General features: G+C 38.4%; 2 protein-coding genes and 1 pseudogene across 4 annotated transcripts in view; 1 reads left to right on the top strand and 2 right to left on the bottom strand.

The window, feature by feature from the left end:
• The window catches only part of XRN1 (5'-3' exoribonuclease 1), a 132862-nt gene extending 111672 nt beyond the window's left edge, over nucleotides 1-21190 (bottom strand). For both annotated transcript variants that reach the window (XM_011958084.1, XM_011958083.1), the window contains exons 1-10: nucleotides 20998-21190; nucleotides 11503-11735; nucleotides 7363-7460; nucleotides 6041-6150; nucleotides 5839-5949; nucleotides 4187-4269; nucleotides 3462-3549; nucleotides 3209-3377; nucleotides 2120-2187; nucleotides 1660-1797 (exon numbers count right to left, since the gene is read on the bottom strand). In XM_011958084.1, coding sequence (XP_011813474.1) covers nucleotides 1660-1797; nucleotides 2120-2187; nucleotides 3209-3377; nucleotides 3462-3549; nucleotides 4187-4269; nucleotides 5839-5949; nucleotides 6041-6150; nucleotides 7363-7460; nucleotides 11503-11735; nucleotides 20998-21072 — 1173 coding nt within the window. In that variant the 5' untranslated portion in view covers nucleotides 21073-21190. The remainder of the gene's footprint in view (nucleotides 1-1659; nucleotides 1798-2119; nucleotides 2188-3208; nucleotides 3378-3461; nucleotides 3550-4186; nucleotides 4270-5838; nucleotides 5950-6040; nucleotides 6151-7362; nucleotides 7461-11502; nucleotides 11736-20997) is intronic.
• LOC105523298 lies at nucleotides 1039-25723 on the top strand (annotated as a pseudogene). Its single transcript, XR_001003579.1, has 2 exons — nucleotides 1039-1166; nucleotides 24623-25723. The product of XR_001003579.1 is annotated as a eukaryotic translation initiation factor 2-alpha kinase 1 pseudogene (transcript).
• ATR (ATR serine/threonine kinase) overlaps nucleotides 22868-26294 on the bottom strand; it is a 132584-nt gene continuing 129157 nt past the window's right edge. The window contains exon 47 of the mRNA XM_011958085.1: nucleotides 22868-23231. Within this exon, the coding sequence (XP_011813475.1) occupies nucleotides 23058-23231 (174 nt within the window). The 3' untranslated portion in view covers nucleotides 22868-23057. The remainder of the gene's footprint in view (nucleotides 23232-26294) is intronic.

Raw genomic sequence — 26294 nt, 5'->3', positions numbered from 1 at the left:
ACAAAAACCAGTGGAATGCAGACTGACTGCTGCCAAGTTCCAGTGAGGAGGAGCTAAGTAGCGAGAAGCACTACACTACAGAAAACAAAAACAAGGTCAGTTGCCCCTCCTGGAGCAAGAGTCACTAGGTTTGAACCTAAATAGAACCAGTACAGCAAGGACAGTAAGAAACTCAGCAGAATCGTGGCCAGGCGCGGTGGCTCACACTTGTAATCCCAGCACTTAAGAGAGGCTGAGGTGGGCAGATCACAAGGTCAGGAGTTCGAGACCAGCATTACTAACATAGTGTAAACCCGTCTCAACTAAAAAATACAAAAATTAGCTGGGTGGTGGTGTGCGCCTCTAATCCCAACTACTCACGAGGCTGAGGCAGGAGAATCCTTGAACCCAGGAGGTGGAGGTTGCAGTGAGCCAAGATTATGCCATTGCACACCAGCCTGGGTGACAGAGCGACACACTTGTCTCCAAAAAAAAAAAAGGAACAACAGAATCCAATAATTATGGAAAGGCTGAGGAATTTTCACAAGAGGTTTACTTTTCAAGTTAACACAAGACACTCTTTGGAGATTATCAGAGATGTTCTGCAGGGTACTATCATATTCTAATTGATTCTATTATTCATTTATTAGGCACATAACATTTATTAGATATTGTGCTATTAAGTTTGCACAAAAGTAACTGTGGTTTTTGCCATTACTGTTAGACTATTGCATTTTATATGTAAATCATTTCTAGAGAAAAATCACTGATCTAGTTAATATCTCATATCATTAAATGCTATAAATATCCACATTTTAAAAACTAGTCCATTGTTTCAAAATAACAATTTTTTTTTAAATTAAAAAAAATTGCCAGGGGAAAGCGTGAATGCAGTCCTCCACTACCATAAGTCATGCAGTTGAGTTTCCCACATTTGGCGAAATCGCAGGGCATCAGCACAGCCAGAGTGCAATGGATAAATCTCGCCCTGGGAAAACCACCCTCATGATCACGGTATCCTCCCTGTCAGGTTTTAAATAATTGTTTTTCTTTTTTTTTTTTGAGACAGAGTCTCACTCTATCAGCCAGGCTGGAGTGCAGTGGCCCGATCTTGGCTCACTGCAACCTCTGTCTCCCAGGTTCAAGCGATTCTTGTGCCTCAGCCTCCCAAGTAGCTGGGACTACAGGTGCCCGCCACCACACCCAGCTAATTTTTGTTTTTTTAGTAGAGATGGGGTTTCGCCATGTTGGCCAGGCTGGTCTCAAACTCCTGACTTCAGGTAATTCACCCACCTCTGCCTCCCAAAGTGCTGGAATTACAAGTGTGAGCCACTGCACCTGGCCTTAAATAACTATTTTTAATAACATGTTTTAAATAATTGTTTTAAAAAGATAAATCATTTTCTGGGCTTTTATGTTTAGAAATGTTTTCCACATTTATTAACATAAAACACAATGTACCTCTTCAACAGTAAAAATAAGAAACTGATTACTGAAGATCTGGTTAAGTGATAGAAGCTAATAGAAAAAAAGAAACCAATTTCTGAAATGCCTATAGAGAGGAAGAAAGAGAAATAAAACAAGGCAATCCCAAATCATAGGAAGAAAAATGAGAAACAAAGAATATAATTTTTGCCATTACAGTTAAAATAATGAAAGGACACCTAAAAAAACAGACACCTTTAATTTTTTCTTTTCCTTGTAGTTTCTGGCTTCTTCTGCTGCTACACCTGCTGCTTCGTTGAGGTACTTGTTACCAACTTTGCTTTCAAACCATTTTAGGTCCACAAAAACTTCACTGAAGTGCTCCCGATCAAACTGTACAAAAATATTTAAATTTATTTTAAAATAATTTAAGTATATCTAGAAAAATACAAATCAAACTTATAACAGTGACTACTACTGGGGTAAAGGAAATTGGAGAATGTTACTCTTTTATAAATACGGGAAACCTCATGTGTGACTCTAAAAATACAAATAGAAAGCAAATAAAAATAAAATTAATTTACGTAAAAGTGTTTATACTGAATGAGCAACTGGAATAGAATTATAAAACTCCTTTCTTATGGTATTACATAATTGGTGACTGACCATTTATAGCTACTCTGCAAAAGGAAAACAAAAATTTCTAGTTACTTACATCTGAGAGTTTCACAAGGTATTTCTCAAATCGAGGTAAGTTGAGATGCCCACTTTCATTAATATAACCTAAAAGAAACAAAAATTTAAATCTGTACTAAAAGCTGACATTTTTTCTAAACAATTCCACAAAATTCTGTCTACAAAATGTTGAATGTTCATGTTCTACAGTACTAAACAAGAAAAAAGTGTTGGACTATAAACAAACTGGCCCTAGTTTCTATGAATTTTATGCTACTATAATATGCAACATGTAAGTATCGAAGCCAAATATAAGAAATTCCAGGTTCCACAGGATAATAATCCAACATTTGGTAACAATTAATTAAATATGTTCTATAATATATCTAGATCATTCAATTTGATACGTTAACTTAAGGACTGATGTCCTGCTACCCTGTGATCTGTTTTATTCAGCATCACTATGTTTGTCAATTTTGTTTTCATTGAAAAATCACTGCTTCATATTAAATACTCTGATGCATATCCATTCAAAAAAATTGAATTTCTATGCTTAAATATGAAAAAGGTAAAACCAATAAATTATGCTGGCTTTCTTAAGGAATTAAAGGCAAAGATTAGGCTGGGTGTGGTGGCTCATGCCTGTAATCCCAGCACTTTGGGAAGCCAAGGCAGGTGATCACTTGAGGCCAGAAGTTTGAGACCAGCCTGGTCAATATGGTAAAACCCCATCTCCACTAAAAATACAGAACTTAGCCGGGCGTGGTGACACACGCCTGTAATCCCAGCTACTCAGGAGGCTGAGGCACAGGCATAGCTTGAACCCACTCCAGCCTGGGCAATACAGCAAGACCCCGTCCCCAAAATAAATAAATAAGAAAAAATAAAGACAAAGATCAGTTAGCTATCAATAAGTGAGGTCCATTAACTCTGTTCACTTTCTTTCCCGGTGAATCACTGAAAATGACAACCTCAGAGGTTAGCACCTTAGACCAAAATAAATCCTCAATGTTTTTCTATTTTAGCTGTGCATGCAATAATCACAATAATCTACTAAACTGAGTCACATTTTTAGGGTGAGATAGCACTAAATTAAAGTATCCTTGAGAGATTATTAAATTCTTCTTACCCCCAAGTTCTGGCAGGATGGTAATATATGTTCCATAAAGAAGAGGCAGTGCATCATGATTAATATGTAAATGAGGTAGATGAGGGATAAAATCATTACCAACAAGAAACCCCATCAAAATCCAATCATCTATTATCCTTTCAATATCATATTTAAATGTGATCTTTTCCTACAGTAAAATGGAGAACAAAGTCAAATGCAATGAAAATTGCTGCAATGGAAATCCTTGGTCCATGGCTTTATTAATACTTACTTTTAATACTGAAAACTCATAATCAATATACTCTCTCATTAAAGACAAGTGTAGAAGGTGAAATGTAGTTTCTTCTGGAGCACATACCCTGGAATTAGTCAGATGATCAAGATATAGTGAATTGTATTTTTAAGGTCCCAGCTTAAAAATGTAACAAAGCTTAAATCAAAATTATCATCAGAAGATAGGTCTTGTAATTAAGGCATATAATTTATATGAAAGTTGCAGGGTAACAAAGGTAAAAATACAACTGCAATGATAATAGATAACACATGTTAAAGTTCAAAACAATTGGTTTACATTATGTGTTCTGTGGAAGGATTCTCAGAATTAAGAAGTCCTAAATAACATATAGTAGATGTAAAACACCGCTGAGATCTGGTCCATTTAAGGCTGGTCTTTTCAATAAATAGTGCAAGGCAGATTGGATATCCACATGCAAAAGAATGAAGTTGGGCTCTTACCTTACACCACACACTAAAATTAACTCAAAATGAATCAAAGATTTAACCATAAAAGTTAAAACTTGAAAACTCTTAAAAAAAAAAAGAAAAACAGATGAATTGGATCATAACAAAAAAACTTTTGTGCATCAAAGGACACTATCAACATAGTGAAAAGGCAACCTACAGAATGAGAGAAAGTATTTACAAATCATATATCTGTTAAGGAATTACTATCCAGGCATAATTTCTTTCTTCCAATATACATGCTATATAATTTACCGTTGTGTTTTCTTGCCTCCAAATCGAACTTCTTCTCTTAAGAGAGAAAAATGTGCCTCATGACTTGTTAATCCAAGCATAATCTGTTGAAAAATGATTAAGAAATGTTTTTGTTCTCCCATTTTTAATAATATTAGGTTCACAAAAGCAATTAAAAAACAATTCTACACAAGGAAGAATAAGAAACAATTAGCACATTAAATAAATAACAAAACATTATCTATTTGTAGGTTATGAATGGGATAAAGTGTACTTTTCTAAGAAAAATATGTTCACCTTAGCTCACATGCTTTTCATAACCATTACCCTATCCCCTATCCCCTCTCCTCATTCTATTCCTCCAAATCCCAAAAGTCTCCTCTTGGTTTCACATATTTCTACTTGCCGTGGGGGAACTGGTTAGAAATTAGAGGTAGTAGCTTTTCTATGACCAAAGATGCAGGACTCTTCTGGAGACCAGGATAGCCCTAGTATATGAAAACTCAGGAAAAAAAAAAAAAATTGAAAAGGGCACTTTCAGTTAATTTTCTCACATGGTATTTTTTTTTTTTTTTTGAGACGGAGTCCAGGCTGGAGCAGTGGTGCGATCTTGGCTCACTGTAACCTCCACCTCCCAGGTTCAAGCAATTCTCCCTGCCTCAGCCTCCAGAGTAGCTGGGATTACAGGTACCTGCCACTATGCCCGGCTAATTTTTGTATTTTTTAGTAGAGATGGGGTTTAGCCATGTTGGTCAGGGTGGTCTTGAACTCCTGACCTTAGATGATCTGGCCGCCTCGGCCTCCCAAAGAGCTGGGATTACAGGCATGAGCCACCACGCCCGGCCTCTCACACGGTATTCTATTACCAAGTAAGTCAACAGCCTGTTGAGACATATCAATCAAATGCCATGTACTTGCATACTGTTTATTTCAATCTTGATTCAAACAAGAACAAAATGAAACATTTATGAGGCAATCAGGGAAATGATAATACGACTGGTTATTTCTATATTAAGAACGGGTTGTTAATTTCTGTTTTAGGTGGGATGATGGCATTGTGGTTCTGTATTTTTTTCTAAAAAAAAAAAAACACCCTAATCCTTTAAAGAAACATTATGAAACATATAAATTAAATGATAAAATGTTTAGGATTTGCTTTAATAATCGGGTGGGGAACAGGTAGGAGAGAGAAGAGACAGATGATTGGGGTAGAAATTTAAAATTATTTAAGTTAGATGAAGGGCATAGGATGTTCATTACATTACCTTTTCTATTTTTGTTTATGCTTGAAAATTTCCGTAATAAATAAAAGTCTAGTAAAGGTACTTGGAACATGGAGTTTTCAGATCAGGAGGTATTAAAAACCATGTATTAAGCCTGAGGTTGTAAAAAGGCAGCCCCACTTCTCTGACCTCGACAAAGTGTTCACGGCAAAGTATTCACAGCACTAGGATTAGTCACATCTGTAGACTACAGAGACCTGTTGGTCATAAACTATGGCTAAAAAGCTCATTTTCCAATGATTTTTAGAACTTTGGTAATGATGGAAGTAGCAATCATTATTATGTCTCCAATATTTGTTGCCACAGCCAGTAAGCTTCCTGTACAAAATGAAATCTCTTAGATATTTAATTATCAATGCATAAGTTTATAATAATAAAAATTATACCTACCAAGTCAGCATCTAAACCATAAAGACAGTGTCTGGTGTTTGGATCATGATCTGGCTTTGCTTTCTCGGATCTGATAAATTCCATGATTTTATGCTCTCCTTCTCCAGGAGTCTAAATAAAATGTTTTTAAAAATGCAGTAATATGGTATGCTTGAGAATATTAAATAATTTTTTAAAACTCTTTAAATAAAAAGATAATAACCTCATGGCCTGAGAAGTAGATGGTAACTCCTTGCCATGACTTGTCTGTGGAAATTTTCATATTTACAAAATACTTCAGATGCTCATGTAACCTGGCCATAAATTCAGTTCCTAAAAATAAATAAGTTTTAAAAAGGTTAATCTAAGAAAGACATAAAAACATTTAAGTTCTCAGTGACAACACATAACTGAATCTGAGCATGCAGGGAATAGCTAGGTAGGTACAGGATCTCCAAAGAAGGTCAAAAGCTCTCTTGCTTATCCTGAAAAACAAGTAATGTTCCTTTTCCTTGCAAATATCACAACTGTTTCTAATGTCACTAGTCCCCCTAAATAAAATCAGTGTCACATAGGGAAAGTCAAGGAATTTTACTAGTGACTCAGTACTGTGCTTCAGGAATTTTCATATAAGGGCAGAGTTTGAACTCTCTAGAGAACCTCAACCTTCTATTTCTTCTGCTGAATTCTGAAGTGTTTTTTAAATTTTTTTTAAGGCTTGCAGCTTAAATCAGATTGTCAATAATAACAATAATATTACTACTGAAATTATTACTCTGAAAAATTATTACTAATTTGGAACCTGAGTCTACAATGATTACATTTTGGGAAAGGCTCAGATGGTCAATAGTCAAAAACAATACAGTCTAAAACCACAATCAGGATAAAACTGTTGTTAAACTAAGCAATGTGTGACCAATGCACTTAAAGAAAGAGCAAATTACCACTGTTAGTAAAGAACTAATGAAAGTTAGATTTTAAGATTTTCATTCAAAGTAAAGAATTATGATGATGTTAGACGAAGGCTGTAGAAGTATACAGTATGCTGCTGCATACAAAATTAAACATAATACTGATAAATTCATTTTCCTTAAAGTCATAAAAATCTTAACTACTTTTGAGAAGCAGAGTAGTAAGTGTGCTGGACTCAGAGAATCAGTTTCTTACTCTCACTACCATAATATAGCTACATCAACTTGATAAGCTACAACCTCACTGAGTCTGTTTTAACATAAATAAATGGCAGGATTAGGACAGAAAGATATACAAACATAAGTTTCTTCAAGGTCTGCAATTCTGTACACTTGGGAGATTCCTGTCTCTATCTGCTCTAACTTATCTACATCTGAAAATCTCTACAGTTTTTGTAGGAGTATTTATGACCAAGGTGACCAAACCATCTCATGAGCAAACGTAAGTGGGAGAATACAGTAAATGGTACCCTAAGGCCAAAATAAATAGAGCACAGAAAATAAAATTCATTTAAAAACCAAGTTTTCAATTTATATTTCAATTCTGTCACAATTTTTCTCCCAGCGAATTTACCTGGTGTGATACAGTTGGAATCAAATCTGGCCTCTGTAGGAAGAGTTTCTCCCTTCTCTATTGCCTTTTTAATTTTGTCTTCTGCCTCCTTTGCTGACCTTAAAGGTTAAGGGAAAAAAGCACCTTAAGTTTTCTGAAAAAAAGTGAAGATCTTTATATAAACTGCTATGTAGGTGCCTTTATAATTAAAATAGCAATTCATCAGTTTTAAGGTTCAAAACGCCCAAGTTTTGAAATGATTATGATTGATAAAAATGAGCCTCAGGCTTGTTCTGTTTATTTAAAGAATTGAATTTTTCAGGCCAGGTGCAGTGGCTCACGCCTGTAACCCCAATATTTTGGGAGGCCAAGGTGGGAAGAATAATTGAGTCCAGGAGTTCAAGACCAGCTTGGGCAACAAAGCAAGATTCCCACCTCTACAAAAATAAAAAAAAATTAGCCAGGTACAGGGGCATGTGCCTATACTCTCAGCTAATTGGGAGGCTGAGGCAAAAGGATCTCTTGAGCCCAGGAGCTCAAGATTGCAATGAGTGATGATTGTACCCATTGCACTCCAGGTTGTGTGACAAAGTGAGTCCCTGTCTCATTTAAAAAAAAAAAAATGAATTTTTCAGATTAGGAATACAAAAGTAGGACATTTTAACAGAATGTTAAAAACATAAAATAATTATTGTCACAAATATATAGCAAATTCATTCTAAATTTAAGATCAAAATATAGCTTTAAATGTTCATTTTATATATACTACATCTAATGATAATGACATTTAATGATCTTAATCATTTAATGTATACTTTTAAGATCATTAAAATTATCCCTAAGATTATATAAAAATACAATTATAAAATTGAAATATCTATCTCTGTGTTTCCTAAAAACATTTAAAATGAAAGCCTAATGACATTAATGAAATCAACTGCCAAATCATCACATTTTTGAGGCAACAGAATTTACTAGAAAGAACCTGAGTTTTACAGTCAGGCAAACCTGGATTTGAATATGGGTGTCCTAGTACCCGTCTGACTTCTACTGTAACCCTTTTACAGCATACCAGCATGCCACACGGCATACAAGTTAGGAAGCTCTACTTTGAGTGTAGTTTCTACAGCCTTGCTACCAGCTTCATCTACTATGCCCCACAGAATTCTATTTCTGTGATGAACAAACTCTTCTTCATGTTTAACCTCTCTCTACCAACCTCTTTAACATAACAAAAACTCTGAGGATACCAACTCATTTGTATTATCTGCAATGTCTTCTTTCCTCTTTTCTTCCCTTTCTTCTTTGGCTGACCAAATGATTATTCAATGTTGTTATGTCACAAGGTCTTGGGATATTAAAAAAGAGAAATTATTCTTGGCCATGTGTGGTGGCTCACGCCTGTAATCCCAGCAGTTTGGGAGGCCGAGGCAGGTGGATCACCTAAGGTCAGGAGTTTGAGACCAGCCTGGCCAACATGGCAAAACCCCGCCTCTATTAAAAATACAAAAGAAAATTAGCCGGGTGTGGTGGTGCGTGCCTGTAGTCCCAGCTACTCGGGAGGCTGAGACAGGAGAATCGCTTGAACTTGGGAGGCAGAGGCAGTAGTGAGCCGAGATCGTACCTCTGCACTCTAGCCTGGGCAAGACAGAGCAACACTCTCCTCAAAAAAAAAAAAAAAAAAAATTATTTCTGTTCTCAGAGATTACATTCTAGTGGGGAGGCAGAAAATTAAACAGCCATAATGTTTAATCTGGATGCAATAAAGAAAATGGGACAGGAATAAGGTAAGACTATTGAAGTAATCTAGATTAAGACAATGGTAGTTTAGGCTGAGATAGTAGCATTAAAGATGAAAAGAAGTACATAGATGTGACAAATCTGAAACTGGATAAAGAGGACTGGATGTGAGGAATGAGAAGAGCGAGATGTCCAAATAACTCTTGGGACTTTTGGATTGGGTAGCTAGTGGCAGGTGTTGCCATTCATTGAAATAGGAAACACAGAAGGCAGGCTGTTTTAAGGGGAAGATGAGTTCAGTTCTAAATATGTTAACTCTGAAGTATATCTGGGGTTTCCAAAAGGAGACATTCAGTAGGCATTTGGATATACAGGAGCTCAGGAGAAAGCGATCCACCAGAAAGATAAATTTGGAGTCAACAGCAGAGATACAGTAATCAAAGCCATTGTATGAAATCACTCAGAGCCTAGGACAGAAACTTAAGAAACAGTAATATTTAAGAAAAGCAGAGGAACAAAAGAAGACAAGGAAACTAAGAAAGTACAAGGAGAGAATGTGGTTACATGATGGTCAAAGAAAGGGAGAAGTTCAAGAAAGAAAGGTCAACACTGTTAAATGCTGTGGATAAATGAAGTAAGTTGAAGAAAGAATTATTCTTTGGATTTAGCCATAATCCTTTTTTTTTTTTTTTTTTGAGGCGTAGTTTTGCTCTGTTGCCCAGGCTGGAGTGCAGTGGTGTGATCTTGGCTCACTGCATCCTCCGCCTTCTGGGTTTAAGCAATTCTCTGCCTCAGCCTCCTGAGTAGCTGGCATTACAGGCGCCCACCACCACGCCTGGCTAATTGTTTTTGTATTTTTAGTAGAGACGGGGTTTCACCCGCTTGGCCAGGCTGATCTTGAACTCCTGACCTCGTGATTCACCCGCCTCAGTCTCCCAAAGTGCTGGGATTACAGGTGTGAGCCACTGCGCCCGGCCTGGATTTAGCTGTAATCTTGTCAGGAAATTTCAGTGGCATCATGGGGATAAAAGAAGGCAGATTTAGAAACAAGTAAAACAGGGAATTATGAATGGAGAAGGTCATTACTGTGGAGAATGGCAGAAAACTGACTAGGGGATTTCTAGGAAAAATGTAGTGCTCAATACCAGCACAGTATTTAACAAATGCTTGTTGTGGTTATAATGCATTGGCCCTCAACTTCCATTCCATTCTCCTTCTAGTTTACCTTCTGATACCAGGGAGGTTAAAAAGTTCTCAGGCTTCCCTGCAGCTAAGTATCTTGATATGACTCAGATTTTGCCAATTAGATGCCTTCATATAAGGTTTGGAAGGTGGAAGTGTGGTGCTGCCTGCATCACAATTGAGACACTGGAGCTCTGGTGTCTGCGTGTATTTCAGCAATGGTAAAGAAGATCCCAGTCTTTGGAGGTGCTGATAAGCAAGGAACAGGGAATCAGTTTTTTTCAGTACAGATCTAGCAGGTGTACTGTAGCTCTGGAACTAACAGATGCAGCAGTAGCTTCCTAATTGCTGAATTGTAACTACAGTGATGTATTCGTAGAGCCCCAGGTGACACCAAAACCTGGTCAGACATGGTGGCTCACACCTGTAATCCTACCACTTTGGGAGGACAAGGTAGGCAGATCACTTGAAGGGTCAGGAGTTCAAGATGAGCCTGGCCAACAGAGTGAAATCCTGTCTCTATTAAAAATGTTAAAAAATTGGCTGGGCACGGCGGCTCACACCTGTAATCCCAGCACTTTGGGAGGCTGAGGTGGGTGGATCACCTGAGGTGAGGAGTTCGAGACCAGCCTGGCCAACATGGTGAAACTCTGCCTCTACTAAAAATACAAAAATTAGCTGGGCGTGGTGGCAGGCGCCTGCAATCACAGCTACTTGGGAGGTTGAGGCAGGAGAATCACTTGAGCCCGGGAGGTGGAGGTTGCAATGAGCCGAGATCGCGCCATTGCACTCCAGCCTGGGCAACAAGAGCAAAATTCCGTCTTAAAAAAAAAAAAGAAAAAAAAAAAATTAGCTGGCTCTGGTGGCACCTGCCTGTAATCTTAGCTACTTAGAAGCTGAGGCACCGATAATCACTTGAACTGGGGAGATAGAGGTTACAGCGAGCTAAGACTGTACCACTGCACTGCAGCCCGGGTGATAAGAGTGAGATTCTGTCTCAACAAAGAAACAAACAAACAAATAAAAGAACCTCCAACATATGTTTTGAGAAAGTATATCTCACTGAGTTCCTAACTCATTACTTGACTGGTAAAATATGAAACTGAGATATTTCCATTTCTGGGGGAGTTTATGCAGAAAATAAACATGAACAGAAGATTGTGTTACATCAATTATCTTTAAAATAATATATTTTTACTAAGGTAAATAATATTCCAAAATAAAACATAAATGTTTTACCTAAAACGCCTCCCACGCTGCTGGTTCATTTTTGCTCGAGGAGCCACACCATCAACAGCCATAAAGAACACTTTCCTGGGTTTAATAATGCGAAACAACACCTCCAGGTAGTGAAAAATATCAGTAAATATTTTATCATCTGAAATTCTAAAGTGAACATCATCATCATTAGGATGGGAGCACTGATGTATAATTCCATTCATATCCAGGTACAAGTTGTCAAATTCAGGAATCTGAAAAACAAAGAAAAATGCTTGAGATAATTTATTTTAATCAACTATAGATAACTTAAGCAGCAGGGAAAAGTGATTATTCAATTATAAAAAGCAGGATTTGTGTATTCTATTATATAAAAACTGAGCAAACAATCACAGATGAATAAAAAAAGTAAAGAATTGGTAATATGGTGACAAATTTGGTTATATACAATGCACCAATGACTTGATCAAATTTACTTACAGGAAATAATCTACTTATTCAAAATAATACGCTCCAAGAAAACACCAAATAAAGTGCTTGGTTCATTTAGTACTCAAAATATTAGTTTAGTTCCTTCCTACCATTTGACATTAACTCAAGACCTCAATTTCCTCTATAATGGGTAAAAAAACCCCATTTACATCAAAAGGCTGTTTCTACATGGTTATCGAAAGGTTTAACATATGATGTAAAGCCTAATTGTATACTTAGTTTCACTGAAACAGTCACTGATTGGTTACATTAATTTTTACAATGTTAGATTATGCCAAGAAATTCATGAAACTGAAACCTGAAAAACAGATTTCTTGTTTGTAATATGTGGGTTAATAATTTGTAAAATCCGACTAACAAGCATCTGCTTTTATAAGAAGATCTTAATGGCTCTCTCGTTTGTTTTTCCTCTATTTAAACGTTTGTGTTGGAACTCTTAGTCTCATCAGGAACAAAAATTTTTTTAAAAAGAAAAAAGGTAAATGTTTGTAAGGAAGGGGAACATTACTGAAACAAATATACATTAAGATGGAACTGAAATGGGTGCAACTAAGGAGTTACATTTTGTAGTGTAATGAAAGAATCTTAGAATAGAGTCTGCCTTATGTATTCATTAAAGTAAATTACTTTGAATTTTCAAACATAAAAACATAAGGAGCTCTCCTTGTATAAACATAATAGAAATCACTTCTGAAACAGTAATTCAAGTTTTACAACATGTACAGGTAACAATGTATTTTCCTGCTATTGAGAAAATGGTATGCCTTTGAGTTTTGGGAGTGAAAAGTTTTGGTCTCTGAATCAATGAACACCATCTGGAATGTTCTTACTGAGTAACATGCTCAACTGAAACGACAGCTGTAACCATAAGATTTTTAAAGTGCACTCACGATTAACTATTTGTTCCAAGAAATCTGAAAACCTCAATCAAAATCTTAGTGTGACTGTTCAACAAGGGTATTTTATTTATTTTTATTTTTATTTTTTGAGACAAGGTCTCGATCTGTCACCCAGGCTGGAGTGCAGTGATGCGATCTTGGCTCACTGCAGCCGCCACCTCCCAGGCTCAAGCAATCCTCCCACCTCAGGCTTCACTGTAGCTGGGACCACTGACACATGCCAACACACATGCTAATTTCATATCTTTTTCATATGCTAATTTCATACATTAATTTTCATATATTTTGTATGAAAAAATACCAGTCATGTTGCCCAGGCTGGTATTGAACTCCCGAGCTCAAGCGCTTTGCCTGCCTAGGCCTCCCAAAGTGATGGGATTACTACAGGTGTGAGCCACTGCGCCTGGCCTCAGCACCAATGACTTGATCAAAAAAAAATTTTTTTTTTTTTACATTTTACAGAATTTTTTACATTTTACAGAATGATTCCAAAGTTTTCCTAGAATAAATATGCAATAATGGCCAAGAAGTGTATTAAAAAGAAGAGTAAGCTGGGTGTGGCAGCAAGTGTCTGTAGTTCAGCTACTTGGGAGGCTGAGGTGAGAGGATCTTTGAACCCATAGGTTCAAGGCTGCAGTGAGTGGTGACTGCATCACCAAACTCCAGCCTGGGAGACAGAGTAAGACCCTGTCTCTATAAAACAAACAAACAAAAAGAAGAATCAAAGGAAATTTGCCCTAGATAAATTATCAAACAGATGGTTTGATTGGAAATATAGTATATAAAAAATAAAACTCCATCTTACTCTAAAACAAAAGAAATTCCAGAAGGATTAGAAATTTTACTGTGAGAAATGTAACAAAAAAAAATTACATACGAATATTTTGAAACTCTTAGGGTAGGAAAAGCCAGAAATCATAAAGCAAATAAATGGTAGAGTTAGCTATCTAAAAATGTATTGTTTTAAACACACAGGGTTAAAAAGTGCCATATATCATTCAATTAAAAATGACAAAACGTAGGGAAATGTTTGCAAATTAGAAGTCAACATCTCTAACACATAAAAAATTCTCAAATATAAGAAAAAGGGCAAATTTTTGGCTGGGCATGGTCGCTCACACCTGTAATCCCAGCACTTTGGGAGGCCAAGGTAGACAGATCACTTGAGGTCAGGAGTTCAAGTCCAGCCTGGCCAAAAAGTGAAACCGTCTCTACTAAAAATACAAAAATTAGCCTGGGTGGTAGGGCGTGCCTGTAATCCCAGCTACTTAGAAGGTTGAGGCATGAGAATTGCTTGAACCTGGGAGACAGAGGTTCCAGTGAGCTGAGATCATGCCACTGCACTCCAGCCTTGGCAACACACTGAGACTGTCTCAAAAAAAAAAAAAAAAAAAAAAGGGAGCAAATTTTTAAAGTAATCACAGAAAATGCAAAACTATTCAGAAAAGAATAAACACAAAAGTCTAACAAGCACATGAAAAGATGCTCACCATCCAAAATTTCTAGTTGAAACGACATATAACTTTCCCCACATTAGTAAACATTAAAAGAGACTGATGTTACCCAGTATTAACAAGGCTTTGGGGAAGCACATATTTCATATGTTATTAAAAGCAATGGCAGGCATTTATTATGCAATTATTAGATATTAAACATTGGGCTAAATACGTATGTTCATTCTCTGACTTAATTATAACAACCTTAAAAAATAAATATTAGGCCGGGCGCGGTGGCTCAAGCCTGTAATCCCAGCACTTTGGGAGGCCGAGACGGGCGGATCACAAGGTCAGGAGATCGAGACCATCCTGGCTAACACGGTGAAACCCCGTCTCTACTAAAAAATACAAAAAAACTAGCCGGACGATGTGGCGGGCGCCTGTAGTCCCAGCTACTCCGGAGGCTGAGGCAGGAGAATGGCGTAAACCCGGGAGGCGGAGCTTGCAGTGAGCTGAGATCCGGCCACTGCACTCCAGCCTGGGCGACAGAGCGAGACTCCGTCTCAAAAAAAAAAATAAATAAAAAATAAATAAATAAATAAATAAATATTTAGCATTCTAATTTTAGAGAAAAGTCATGGAGCTAGAAAAACAGAAATGGGGTTTATACCCAATAGTATGGGACTAGAATGTAAATTGGCATAACTAACCACAAAGTATGAATTAAAATTTGAAACATGTGTATCTTTGACCCAGGATTTCTACTACTGAAAATTTATTCTGAAAAAAATCAGATACAATAATATGTAAGTATAAAATATTAATGGCAGTATTGTACAGAAAAGATAAAAATAGAAAACTGATAATGGTACATCCATACAATGGAATTCAACACAGCAATTACAAATTATGAAACAGATTCATATTTGGCATGGAATAAGGTGCATAATATATATAATCAAGTGACAAAGGCAAGGTATAAAACAGCAGGTAAAGTATCCTATTTATACGAAATATTTATTTACGTATATATCTGTATAGAAAAGTTAGGAAGTATATAAAAACAAGATGTTACTAGTGGTCAACCATGGATGATGAAAGCTTTTACTTTCCTCTAGACTATGTAATAGTTTTTATATCTTTCTGTATTATCTGATTTTTAAAAAATAATCAGCATATATTACCTTTATAATCTAAAAAATACCCCACTATAATTTTCCTTTTAGAAAAGAAATATTTGAAAAATTCTCTTAGGTTTCAGATTAGTAAAAAAGACAAAGAATTATTAATCATTGGCCAATGTGTTGAATAAAGTGAGAACATGTAGTAGAATTTTGCTCCCATACAAAGAGATTACTGATAACGTAGTTTCTCTTCTCAGTTATTATATTTGCAAGTGACAAATTTCAAGGTTATTTTATACTCTCTACCTTCTCCAATCCCATATCTAATTAGTCACTGAGGTATTTTTCTTTTTAATTTAACATCCAAAATGTTTCTAGAATCTTACCATCTTATCCATTTCCACTGTCTTAGGTAATCTCATCCTGTTCTCCATCCCCAAATCTCCCACACTGGTCCATGACCCTCAGTTTCCCAACAGAACTGCTTGCTTCCAGTTTCCTCTCTCACCACAGTTTAGCTATTTTTCTAAAACATAATCTGATCACATTGCTTCCTCACTTAAACCCACAAGATACTACAAATCTTTAATAGCATAAAAGGTCTTGCATGATTTGGCTGCTGTTTTCCCCACCGATTGTATATTCTTTCCTCTTTCTATGTATCTTTACAAGCTACTACAAGAAAACATTGAGGAAAATCTCTAGGATATTGGTCTGGGCAAAAATGTCTTAAGTAATATCCCACAAGCATAGGAAACGAAAGCAAAAATGGAGAAATCGGATCATATTAAGTTAAAAAGTTTCTGCACAGCAAAGAAAACAATCAGCAAAGTGAAGAGACAACCCACGGAATGGGAGAAATGTATTTGCAAACTACTCACCTGACAAGGGGTTAATAATCAGAATATAGAACAGCTCCAATAACTCTACAGGACGAAATCTAATCATCCAATCAAAAATGGGCAAAAGATCTGAACAGACATTTCTCAAAAAAGGATATACAAATGACAGACACATGACAAGGTGATCAACATCACTGATCATCAGAGAAATGCAAATCAAAACTACAATGAGATATCATCTTACCCCAGTTAAAATGGCTTATATTCAAAAGACAGGCAACAACAAATGCTAGCAAGGATGTGGAGAAAAGGGGACCCTCATACATTGTTGGCAGGAATGTATTTAGTACAACCACTATGAAGAACAGTTTGAAGGTTCCTCAGAAAACTAAACAATAGAGCTACCATATGATCCCAGCAACCCCACTGCTGTGTTAATATAACCCAAAGAGAGGAAACCAGTATATCGCAGAGATATCTGCACTCTTTTGTTTGCTGCTGTACTGTTCACAATAGCCAAGATTTGGAAGCAACCTAAGTGTCCATTAACAAATGAACGGATAAAGAAAATGTGGTACATATATACAACGGAGTACTATTCAGCCATAAGAAGGAATGAGAGCCTGTCATCTGCAACCACATGGGTGGAAACGGCGATCATTAAGTAAAATAAGTCCAGCACAGAAAGACCAACATTGCATGTTCTCACTTATTAATGGGATCTAAAAATCAAAACAGTAGAACTCATGGACATAGAGAATAAAAAGATGGTTCCTAGGGGCTGGGAAGGGTAGTGGGGGAGTCAGGGGAGAGGCGGGAAAGGTTAATGGGTATAAAAGAAAAACTGAAAGAATGAAGACCTAGGCTGGGTGCGGTGGCTCACACCTATAATCCCAGCACTTTGGGAGGCCGAGGTGCGCAGATCACTTGAATCCAGTAGTTCTTGACTGCCCCAGCGTGGGCAACGTGGCAAAACCCCATCTCTATTTTAAAAAGATTTAAATTAAAACAAACAAAAAAACACAGGCCAGGCACGGTGGCTCATGCCTGTAATCCAAACACTTTGGGAGGCTAAGGTGGGCGGATTGCTTGAGGCCACCAGGAGTTGGAGAAGAACCTGGCCAACACAGTGAAACTCCATATCTACTAAAAACACAAAAATTAGCTCGGCGTGGTGGCGCACGTCGTTTCTCTCTTTTTAATCAAATATTTTTGAAAGGCATCACAACAATGAACCAAATTTTAAAATTTATTTACACTGAAATTTAAAATTAATTTTTCTCCCAGTTTCTATACAAAAACTTTGGTTTCTAGTTTCTCTTTCTGTTTTTACAAGATGATTCAAAGGAACTGAAAACCTATGCTACTGAGGCACAAAAATTGCTTGAACCGGAGAGGTAGGGGTTGCGTGAGCCAACATTGCACCACTGTACTCCAGCCGGGGTGACAGAGCACGACCTTGTATCCAAAATAAAAAATAAAAAAAAAGAATGAATAAGACCTACTATGTGATAGCACGACAGGGTGCCTATATCCAATAATTTAAAAACAACTAAAAGAGTATAATTAGATTGTAACACAAAGGATAAATACTTGAGGGGATGGATTCTCCATTCTCCATAATGTGATTATTACACACTGCCTGCCTGTATGAAAACATCTCATGAACCCCATAAATATATACTTACTATGTATCACAAAAATAAAAAATAAACAAAATAAAAAATCCCAGGCGTCATTTCATTTTTTAAAAAAATACCGTTTTACAACATACTATCATGTCTATTTTAATATGCATTTCTATATACTATATTTTATATGCTATGCTATAGCTAATAAATTAATTCACTCAAAAAATATCTACTGAGTACTCATTCTGTTATGCTGCTTTGTTTTTTTTCTTTTTCAGGCGCCTCTATTATTTGTCTTCTTTGCCCATCAGTCTTATTGTTACTTTTTCTTGAATCTTTTAAATCTACTTTATTTTTCAAAATGTCATCTTTCCACCACTGACTGTTTTCTTAAATGGCATCTTTTGCTCTTGTCTTGCTTCTATTTGAGGCTTCAGCTCTGAAATTCATTTACTTCTAATGTTCTCTGTCATCTCATTCCCACATTTTCAAAATTGATATATGTTGTTCTTTCATGTCTTATGTCATTTTCTTAATGCCTTTTAACTCATTGTGAAATAGATAATAGTTGTGGTTATAATTTTGGTCTATTTTGTGTGCATTTGTTTCACTGCAAGTTTTTATGTCTGAAGCGATATTCTGTCCCTTTTTCTCGTATAATAACTTTGTGATTTGATCTCAATACCTTTCTGTAACTCATTTTTATGTGAATTTAATTTTCTTGAACTTTTAGAATGAGTAGGTTCAGGGAATATAAGTTCACAAAGCTGTTTCTGGGCAGTGTTAAAAAACACAGGGGTTTGCTCTGTGGTTTTCTAAGATTTCTTGATTCTATGACTTTGCCTCACTTTTATATGGACTATCTCCTTCTCTTCTTGTCTCTATTTTGTCCCTTTCATAAAATTTTATTCCACTCCCAGCATAAAATTTTCATAAGATTTTATACCACTCCCTGTTCCTTAGGGGTCTGGTCTAGAATGGCACCTTGGCAAGTCAGTTTTGAGTGTTCACAGGAGGTAAACTACTCCTGCATAACTGGTCTTTCTTATGGTAGACCTTCACCCAATCAATAATGGAGAAAATAAAACTCCTTTGAGCTACTGCTATTTAATTGGCCAGCATAGTCTTTTAGTGGATACTGTTGGCTATTCTGGAATTCTCCTGTTCTAAGGTTCATCAGATGTTGTCCCATTGCTGCCTTCTCGCTTTTGCAGAGATGTCAATATCAACTGTGTCTAGTGACTATTGATAGTTTGCCTCGTCTAGTCATGTTTTGGGTCTCACGGGGATAGCAAGTCACATGGTTTGTTTTAATTGTTTTACGGATTTTAAACTGTGGTTTCTAGTTTCTCTTTCTGTTTTTGCAAGATGATTCAAAGAAACTGAAAACCTATGCTACTGAGGCCACACCACTGACTTCCCGTAACTCACTTCTTCTCCCTATCCTTTCCCCCCAGGACTAGCTTTTCAATGTCTGTGACTTATTAGGCATTACCATCTTTAAGTTCTACTTAACAGAGAAGCTGGGAACCCTTTGGTCCCTTTTTAATCAAACATTTTTGAAAGGCATCACAACGATGAACCAAATTTTAAAATTTATTTACAGTGAAATTTAAAAATAATTCTCCTCCCATTTCTATATAAAGCTTTCACAAAACCTCTCTTTAGTGTCCATGTCATAAAACTGCATTAAAGAGATTTTCATTCTTCAGTAACAAAATTCCTCAGTATGGAGAGAATCTATTTTCACCAAACCAAATTCTGTGCCACAGACTACAGAATAAAAATATTACTGAATAAATTATGTATTAAATCATCCCGAATAACAATCGCATTATTTTTGCACTTTAGAGATAAAGTGACTGATGTATAACAGGTACTCATCTAAGGATGCAAGAAAAGCCAAAGTCAGTTGTTTCCATTTTTGCAATGTACTGGTTTCCCCTCCCCGGGGGAAAAAATACCTCTCTAAATCTAATTCAATCTAAGTTTCAAATAAATTCAAGATAAACTAACCTTGGAAAGTTTTTGTAGTCTATTTCTCATCTATCAAATCTGACTGGAATCCAGCAACAAAAAACCCTTTCCAGAAGTAAACTACCTTCATGTTTGTAAATACCGATTAAACCACAATTTAATAGGCTATTTACAATACTACCCATCACGACTGATTCAATCAGCTACACAAATTTCAAACTTATTTTTTTCTGTAAAACATCAGACAAGAGATCAATCAAATTCATTAAATGTGACAAACACCAAAGTATTACCCAAAGTCTAGTTTACCTAATAGAGGACTGCTTTCTCCTCTCTTTCCACAGTTCCAATATATAAACTACGTTTTTGGAATCTAAACATTAACGTTGCCCTGAGGTCAGTACATGCCAAATATTATTAGTAGTATTAATGTTCTATCAATTCGTTTCCCACCCCCCTCTGTCACACAGTGAGGCCTCCAAATAAAAGGTCCTACGCCCCACTCCCCAGCCCACCCAAGAGTTTTTTGTTTTGGCAACGGGGGATTGGTGCTGCTTTTGAGATAACAGAAAGTAACAAAAGGCATCATCAATATGAACCGTCAGCCACGTCGGAAAGTCTAGGCGCCGGTGGGCGGGTGGGCAGCGCTCTAGATCAGGGAAAGTAAACAAGGTGACTGCGTGTGGAGGCGGCTGTTATTGTTTGTACGTGTGTCTGCCGCTCTGGGTGGGATGGGGGAACCTACGAGGACACCCACCCCAGCTTCGCAGCCTCTGTAAGAAAAAGGCAACTTGCAGCTCCCCGGGAGGAAACGGGAGAACGGTAAAAGCGTTCTTTCCCAGGACTTCATTTCGGAATCGCGGAAGGACCAGCCGAAGCAGGAGCTGTCAGAGCGGCCGTGAACGCAGTGGCTCTGTCCACACACAGGCAACCTGCGTCCTTGGCTCCTTTCGGCTCATCCGGGCGTCCTCAAACCTTCCGTCCCCCTCCCTACGGCACTTATCGTCCAGACGACGAAGGGAAAGAGGTGGCTCGAAAGCCGCAGCTCCAGGGTGGAGAGGGCCGCGGAGCCCCGGGTCCTCGGCCTTCTGAGCCCTTGCCCCTCGCTCACCCACCTGATGCTCTTTCACCACTTCGCTGAGGCAGGGATACCGCTCTGAGATCCATCGGTAAAACTTGGGGACTCCCATTTCGACCGTCAACACTAATCCCAGTCAGGGTCAAACCCAAACCAAACGCCCCGCCGGGGATCCGCCGCCGCCTCTGTCCGTCGCTCCGCGGATGACAACACACCGCCCGGCCGACCATAGAGAGCGCCCGCTGGGCCTAGAGCGGCAGGATCCGAGGCTGTCCCAGGGGCGGGGCTTAGCCCGCCTGGCCTCACGCGGCCGGGGGTGCGGTCCTGGCCAGTGGCTGCGGAGGTTTGCCCCTGTGCTTCCACGTAGGTACGAAAATGCCCCAGGATAGAGCTGTGTTTTCTAAGTGGATTTGGAATTGGCATAAAAACCGCACGAAGGTGTGGGAAGGGTATCGAACACTGATTTTTGTTCCGCTTCTGTCTCCTAGGGTTGCTAATCTCAGTATTTTCAAACAGATTTGGAAAGATGATTTATTTGGCTTAGTTTGTTTTGCCAGGAATTTTTCTCTCTGAGGAATTTAAACCCACGGTAAAGATGTTTTAAAAACGTTCTTTTTCACATTGTTCAAAAATTTCCCAAGTACTCGCACCCCGCAACTGTTAACCTAAGACCTTGGATACGAAATCATTTAATGTTTAGTTTTTACATTCATGCGTCTGCGTTTATCATATTTTTCCCCATCATACTTTCAACCGGACAGCAAAGGAGAGCTCTATCAATTTAAGTGAAATTATCAGTTTTAAATGTAAGAGTTTTCCACTTATTTGAATGTAGTAACCTCGTTACTTTGTATTTAAGTCTTCTGAACGAAAACTTACAGAAAAACCTTAAAGATTTAATACTTTTGGCCGGGCGCGGTGGCTCAAGCCTGTAATCCCAGCACTTTGGGAGGCCGAGACGGGCGGATCACGAGGTCAGGAGATCGAGACCATCCTGGCTAACACGGTGAAACCCCGTCTCTACTAAAAATAGAAAAACTAGCCGGGCGAGGTGGCGGGCGCCTGTAGTCCCAGCTACTGGGGAGGCTGGGGCAGGAGAATGGCGTAAACCCAGGAGGCGGAGCTTGCAGTGAGCTGAGATCTGGCCACTGCACTCCAGTCTGGGCGACAGAGCGAGACTCCGCCTCAAAAAAAAAAAAAAAAGATTTAATACTTTTTGGATTTTAAGATCTCAGGAAATGTTAAGTATCGCTGTCTTTCATGACCATTGGATTCTGCATTGTGGGACTGTAATACAAATTACAGAATGTTTATTTCGTTTTCATATTCACGCTTCTTGGCTTGTATTTTTTCCCTATCACACTTTAAAACAAAGTTATATTAAGTGAACTTAATGATATGCTATTTATATTTATATTTATATATCTCTCTTACTAGACTGTCAGTTCCTGGAGGGCAGGAGAGGGTAACTCTATGCACAAGTCTGGCACAATGCTTGGACTTTTTTTTTTTTGAGACGGAGTCTCGCTCTGCCGCCCAGGCTGGAGTGCTGTGGCCGGATCTCAGCTCACTGCAAACTCTTGCCTCAGCCTCCCGAGTAGCTGGGACTACAGGCGACCGCCACCTCGCTCGGCTAATTTTTTAAAATATTTTTTAGTAGAGACGGGGTTTCACCGTGTTAGCCAGGATGGTCTCGATCTCCTGACCTCGTGATCCGCCCGTCTCGACCTCCCAAAGTGCTGGGATTACAGGCTTGAGCCACCGCGCCCGGCAGCTAGGACTTTTAAAAGGAAATCAATAGAAGTTGTAAAATGAAATTAGGTTAGGCTTGCTTGTTTCTTGCAAATACAGTTTTTGACCATAAGAACACATGATATTCCATTTCTCCAATTATAATGCACAGTATGTATTAAGAAAGCAGTTTATTTCTTAATAACTGAATGTTATTTTACATATAATTAATGATCAGAGAGAAATAACAGTTGCTCTGAGAACGTAAATTTATGTTGTACTTTAGAATTGAACAGATACAACCACAGATTCATACCAAATGCATTACTTTTAGATTATTAACATATTCTTTTACATAATTTCATTTCACATATATGGGGTCCAACCAAGATACATCTGGCATAGTAAGTTTTCATCAGTAGCTTCTTGTATAAGGTAATGCACATGTCCTTCAATAGATAATGGCAGTCCTGTCACTCTATTTCGAGTCTTGATTACACCTTGTAGTCGCTGCTCAATGTCAAGAACATGGGTCTTGGCCTAAAAAGAAGAAATATAAAACCAAAAACAGATATTGATAACTCGGAATTACTACCTTTCTTTATATTTTGACATTTAATAAATGTTAATACCATTTTACTGACCAATACCCCTTTTGTAAGAGCAAATACAGGAAAAGAAACAATTAAACAAATACAGTTAACTTGTGATACTGATTTTGAGGCCTGCAAGATTGATTCAGCATCAACTGCTTGGACATGTTTCTGGACTACGTGAAATATCAGGGAATTATTTACACATTAAAATTCTAGAAAAATAATTTTTTTAATCTGCTTTGGAAGTGTTTAGTACTTAACATTTGAATGAATATTTGAATAACAATGATCTACTGCCTAATATTTACATGATGTTAGTACACACAAATGGGTGTTCTAAGTGAGCTACTTGGAACTGTACAATTTCTTAAGCATATCTGAATGCAAAAGGAAGAATAATGTTATTATAAGAATAATTCGGCCGGGCGCGGTGGCTCAAGCCTGTAATCCCAGCACTTTGGGAGGCCGAGACGGGCGGATCACGAGGTCAGGAGATGGAGACCATCCTGGCTAACAGACGGGCGGATCACGAGGTCAGGAGATGGAGACCATCCTGGCTAACACGGTGAAACCCTGTCTCTACTATAAAAATACAAAAAAATAGCCGGGCGAGGTGGCGGGCGCCTGTAGTCCCAGCTACTCGGGAGGCTGAGGCAGGAGAAAGGCGTAAACCCGGGAGGCGGAGCTTGCAGTGAGCTGAGATCTGGCCACTGCCCTCCAGCCTGGGCGACAGAGCGAGACTCCATCTCAAAAAAAAACAAAAAAAAGAATAATTCTTGGAGGTGGTGCTGGGTGGGCCGGTGGGCTGGGCTGCAGCCCGGGAGTGCAAAGAGGAGGGCCATGGGATGGGGGCTGTTGCTGTGCTGTCTGCCATCGACTTTTCCGCCAAGAGCCTGGACTCTAAATATGACTTGTTCCAGCAGAACTCCAGGTGTTTAAAAGAACCCCTACAACAGCCAACTTTCCCTTTATGCAGTTGCAAACCAGCTCCTGCTTATTTCTTTGGTGAAGCACTTGAGCCATGTGCATGAACCAAACCCAGTTCATTTAAGACAGGTGTTTAAGTTACTTTGCCAGACCTTTATCATAATGGGGCTGCTGTCTTCTTTCACTTGTGATGAGTTTAGCTCATTGAGACTACATCACCACAGAGCTATTACTCACTTAATGAAGTCCACTAAAGAGAGAGTTCATCAGGATCCTTGTGAGGCTATTTCTCATATCCAGAAAATCAGATCAAGGGAAGTAGCCTTTGAAGCACAAACTTCATGTTACTTAAATGAATTTGAAAAACTTGCCATCTTAGGAAAAGGTGGATATGGAAGAGTATACAAGGTCAGGAATAAATTAGATGGTCAGTATTATGCAATTTAAAAAATCCTGATTAAGGGTTCAACTAAGATTGCATGAAGGAACTACGAGGAATGAAGGTGCTGGCAGTCCAGCACCCTAATATCACTGGTTATCACACTGCATGGACAGAACATGTTCAAGTGATCCAACCACAAGCAGATAGAGCTTCCATTCAGTTGCCATTTCTGGAAGTGTTCTCCGACCAAGCAGAGGACAGATACCAATATGGTGTTAAAAATGGTGAAAGTAGCAGCTCATCCATTATCTTCACTAAGCTCACCTCAGAAAAGAAAAACCCTTTGGAGAATCTGACACTCAAAATCAGAATAACAAGCTGGTGAACTACACCATCAATTCCATCTTAAGAGACACCAGTGAATTTGAATCATCCCTGGAGCTCCCGGAAAATGGCTTGGCGGGTTTGTCCACCAGGTCAGTTGTGGAACAGCCCCTGCTGCTCAGCTGTAATTCCCTCCAAGAGGAGAATTTCACATCCACTGAGGAATCTTCCGAAGAAAACTTCAACTTGTTGGGGATAGAGGTGCAGTACCACCTGATGCTGCACATCCAGATGCAGGTGTGCAAGCTCCACCTGTGGGACTGGCTAGCTGAGAGAAACAAACAGGGCCAAGAGTGTGTGGATAAGTTTGATTGTCCTTATGGCTAGTGTTGCAACAAAAAATTTTCAAGAATTAGTGGAAGGTGTGTTTTACATACATAACATGGGAATTGTAAACAGAGATCTGAAGCCTAGAAATATTTTTCTTCATGTCTCTGATCAGCAAGTAAAAATAGGAGACTTTGGTCTGGCTTGCCCAGACATCTTACAAAAGAACACAGACTGGACCAATAGAAACGGATAGAGAACACCAACACATATATCCAGAGTGGGCACTTTTCTGTACGCTTCATCCCAACAGTTGGAAGGATCTGAGTATGATGCCAAGAGTCTCACTCTTGCCCAGGCTGGAGTGCAGTGATGTCATCATAGCTCACAGCAGCCTCCAACTCCTGGGGTCAAGTGATCCTTCCACCTCAGCCTCCCAAGCAGCTGGGACTACAGCAGTGTGCCACTGCACCTGGCTAATTTAAAAAAAACTATTTGTAGAGACCAGGGCTGGCTTTGTCCAGTTAGATAAGTATACAGCTTGAGTGTGATTCTGCTAGAGCTCTTTCAGCTGTTTAGAACAGAAATGGAGCAAGCAGAAGTTTTAACAGGTTCAAGAACTGGTCAGATACTGGAATCCCTCAGTAAAAGGTATCCAATACAAGCCAAGTATATCTAGCACTTAATGAAAAGGAACATGTCCCAGAGACCATCTGCTCTTCAACTGCTACAGAGTTAACTTTCCCAAAATTCTGGAAATACTAATCTCACCCTACAGATGAAGATAATAGAGCAAGAAAAAGAAATTGAAGAACTAAAGAAGCAGCTAAATCTCCTTTCTCAAGACAAAGGGTTAAGGATGACATGAAGGAGGGGGGCGTATGGGTCTAGCCTTCCTCAAGCTATATCAGTAGGATGAAAGTGGATTTAAACTCTTTTTTTTTTTGGAGATGGAGTCTAGCTCTGTCGCCCAGGCTGGAGTGCAGTGGCACGATCTCGGCTCACTGCAAGCTCCGCCTCCCGGGTTTACGCCATTCTCCTGCCTCA

The sequence above is a fragment of the Colobus angolensis genome, unplaced genomic scaffold (assembly GCF_000951035.1).
Source record: "Colobus angolensis palliatus isolate OR3802 unplaced genomic scaffold, Cang.pa_1.0 Scaffold46, whole genome shotgun sequence".
Lineage (NCBI taxonomy): Eukaryota > Metazoa > Chordata > Mammalia > Primates > Cercopithecidae > Colobus > Colobus angolensis.
Note: the sequence above shows the minus strand (reverse complement) of the source record. Positions and strands in the feature narration are given on the sequence as shown.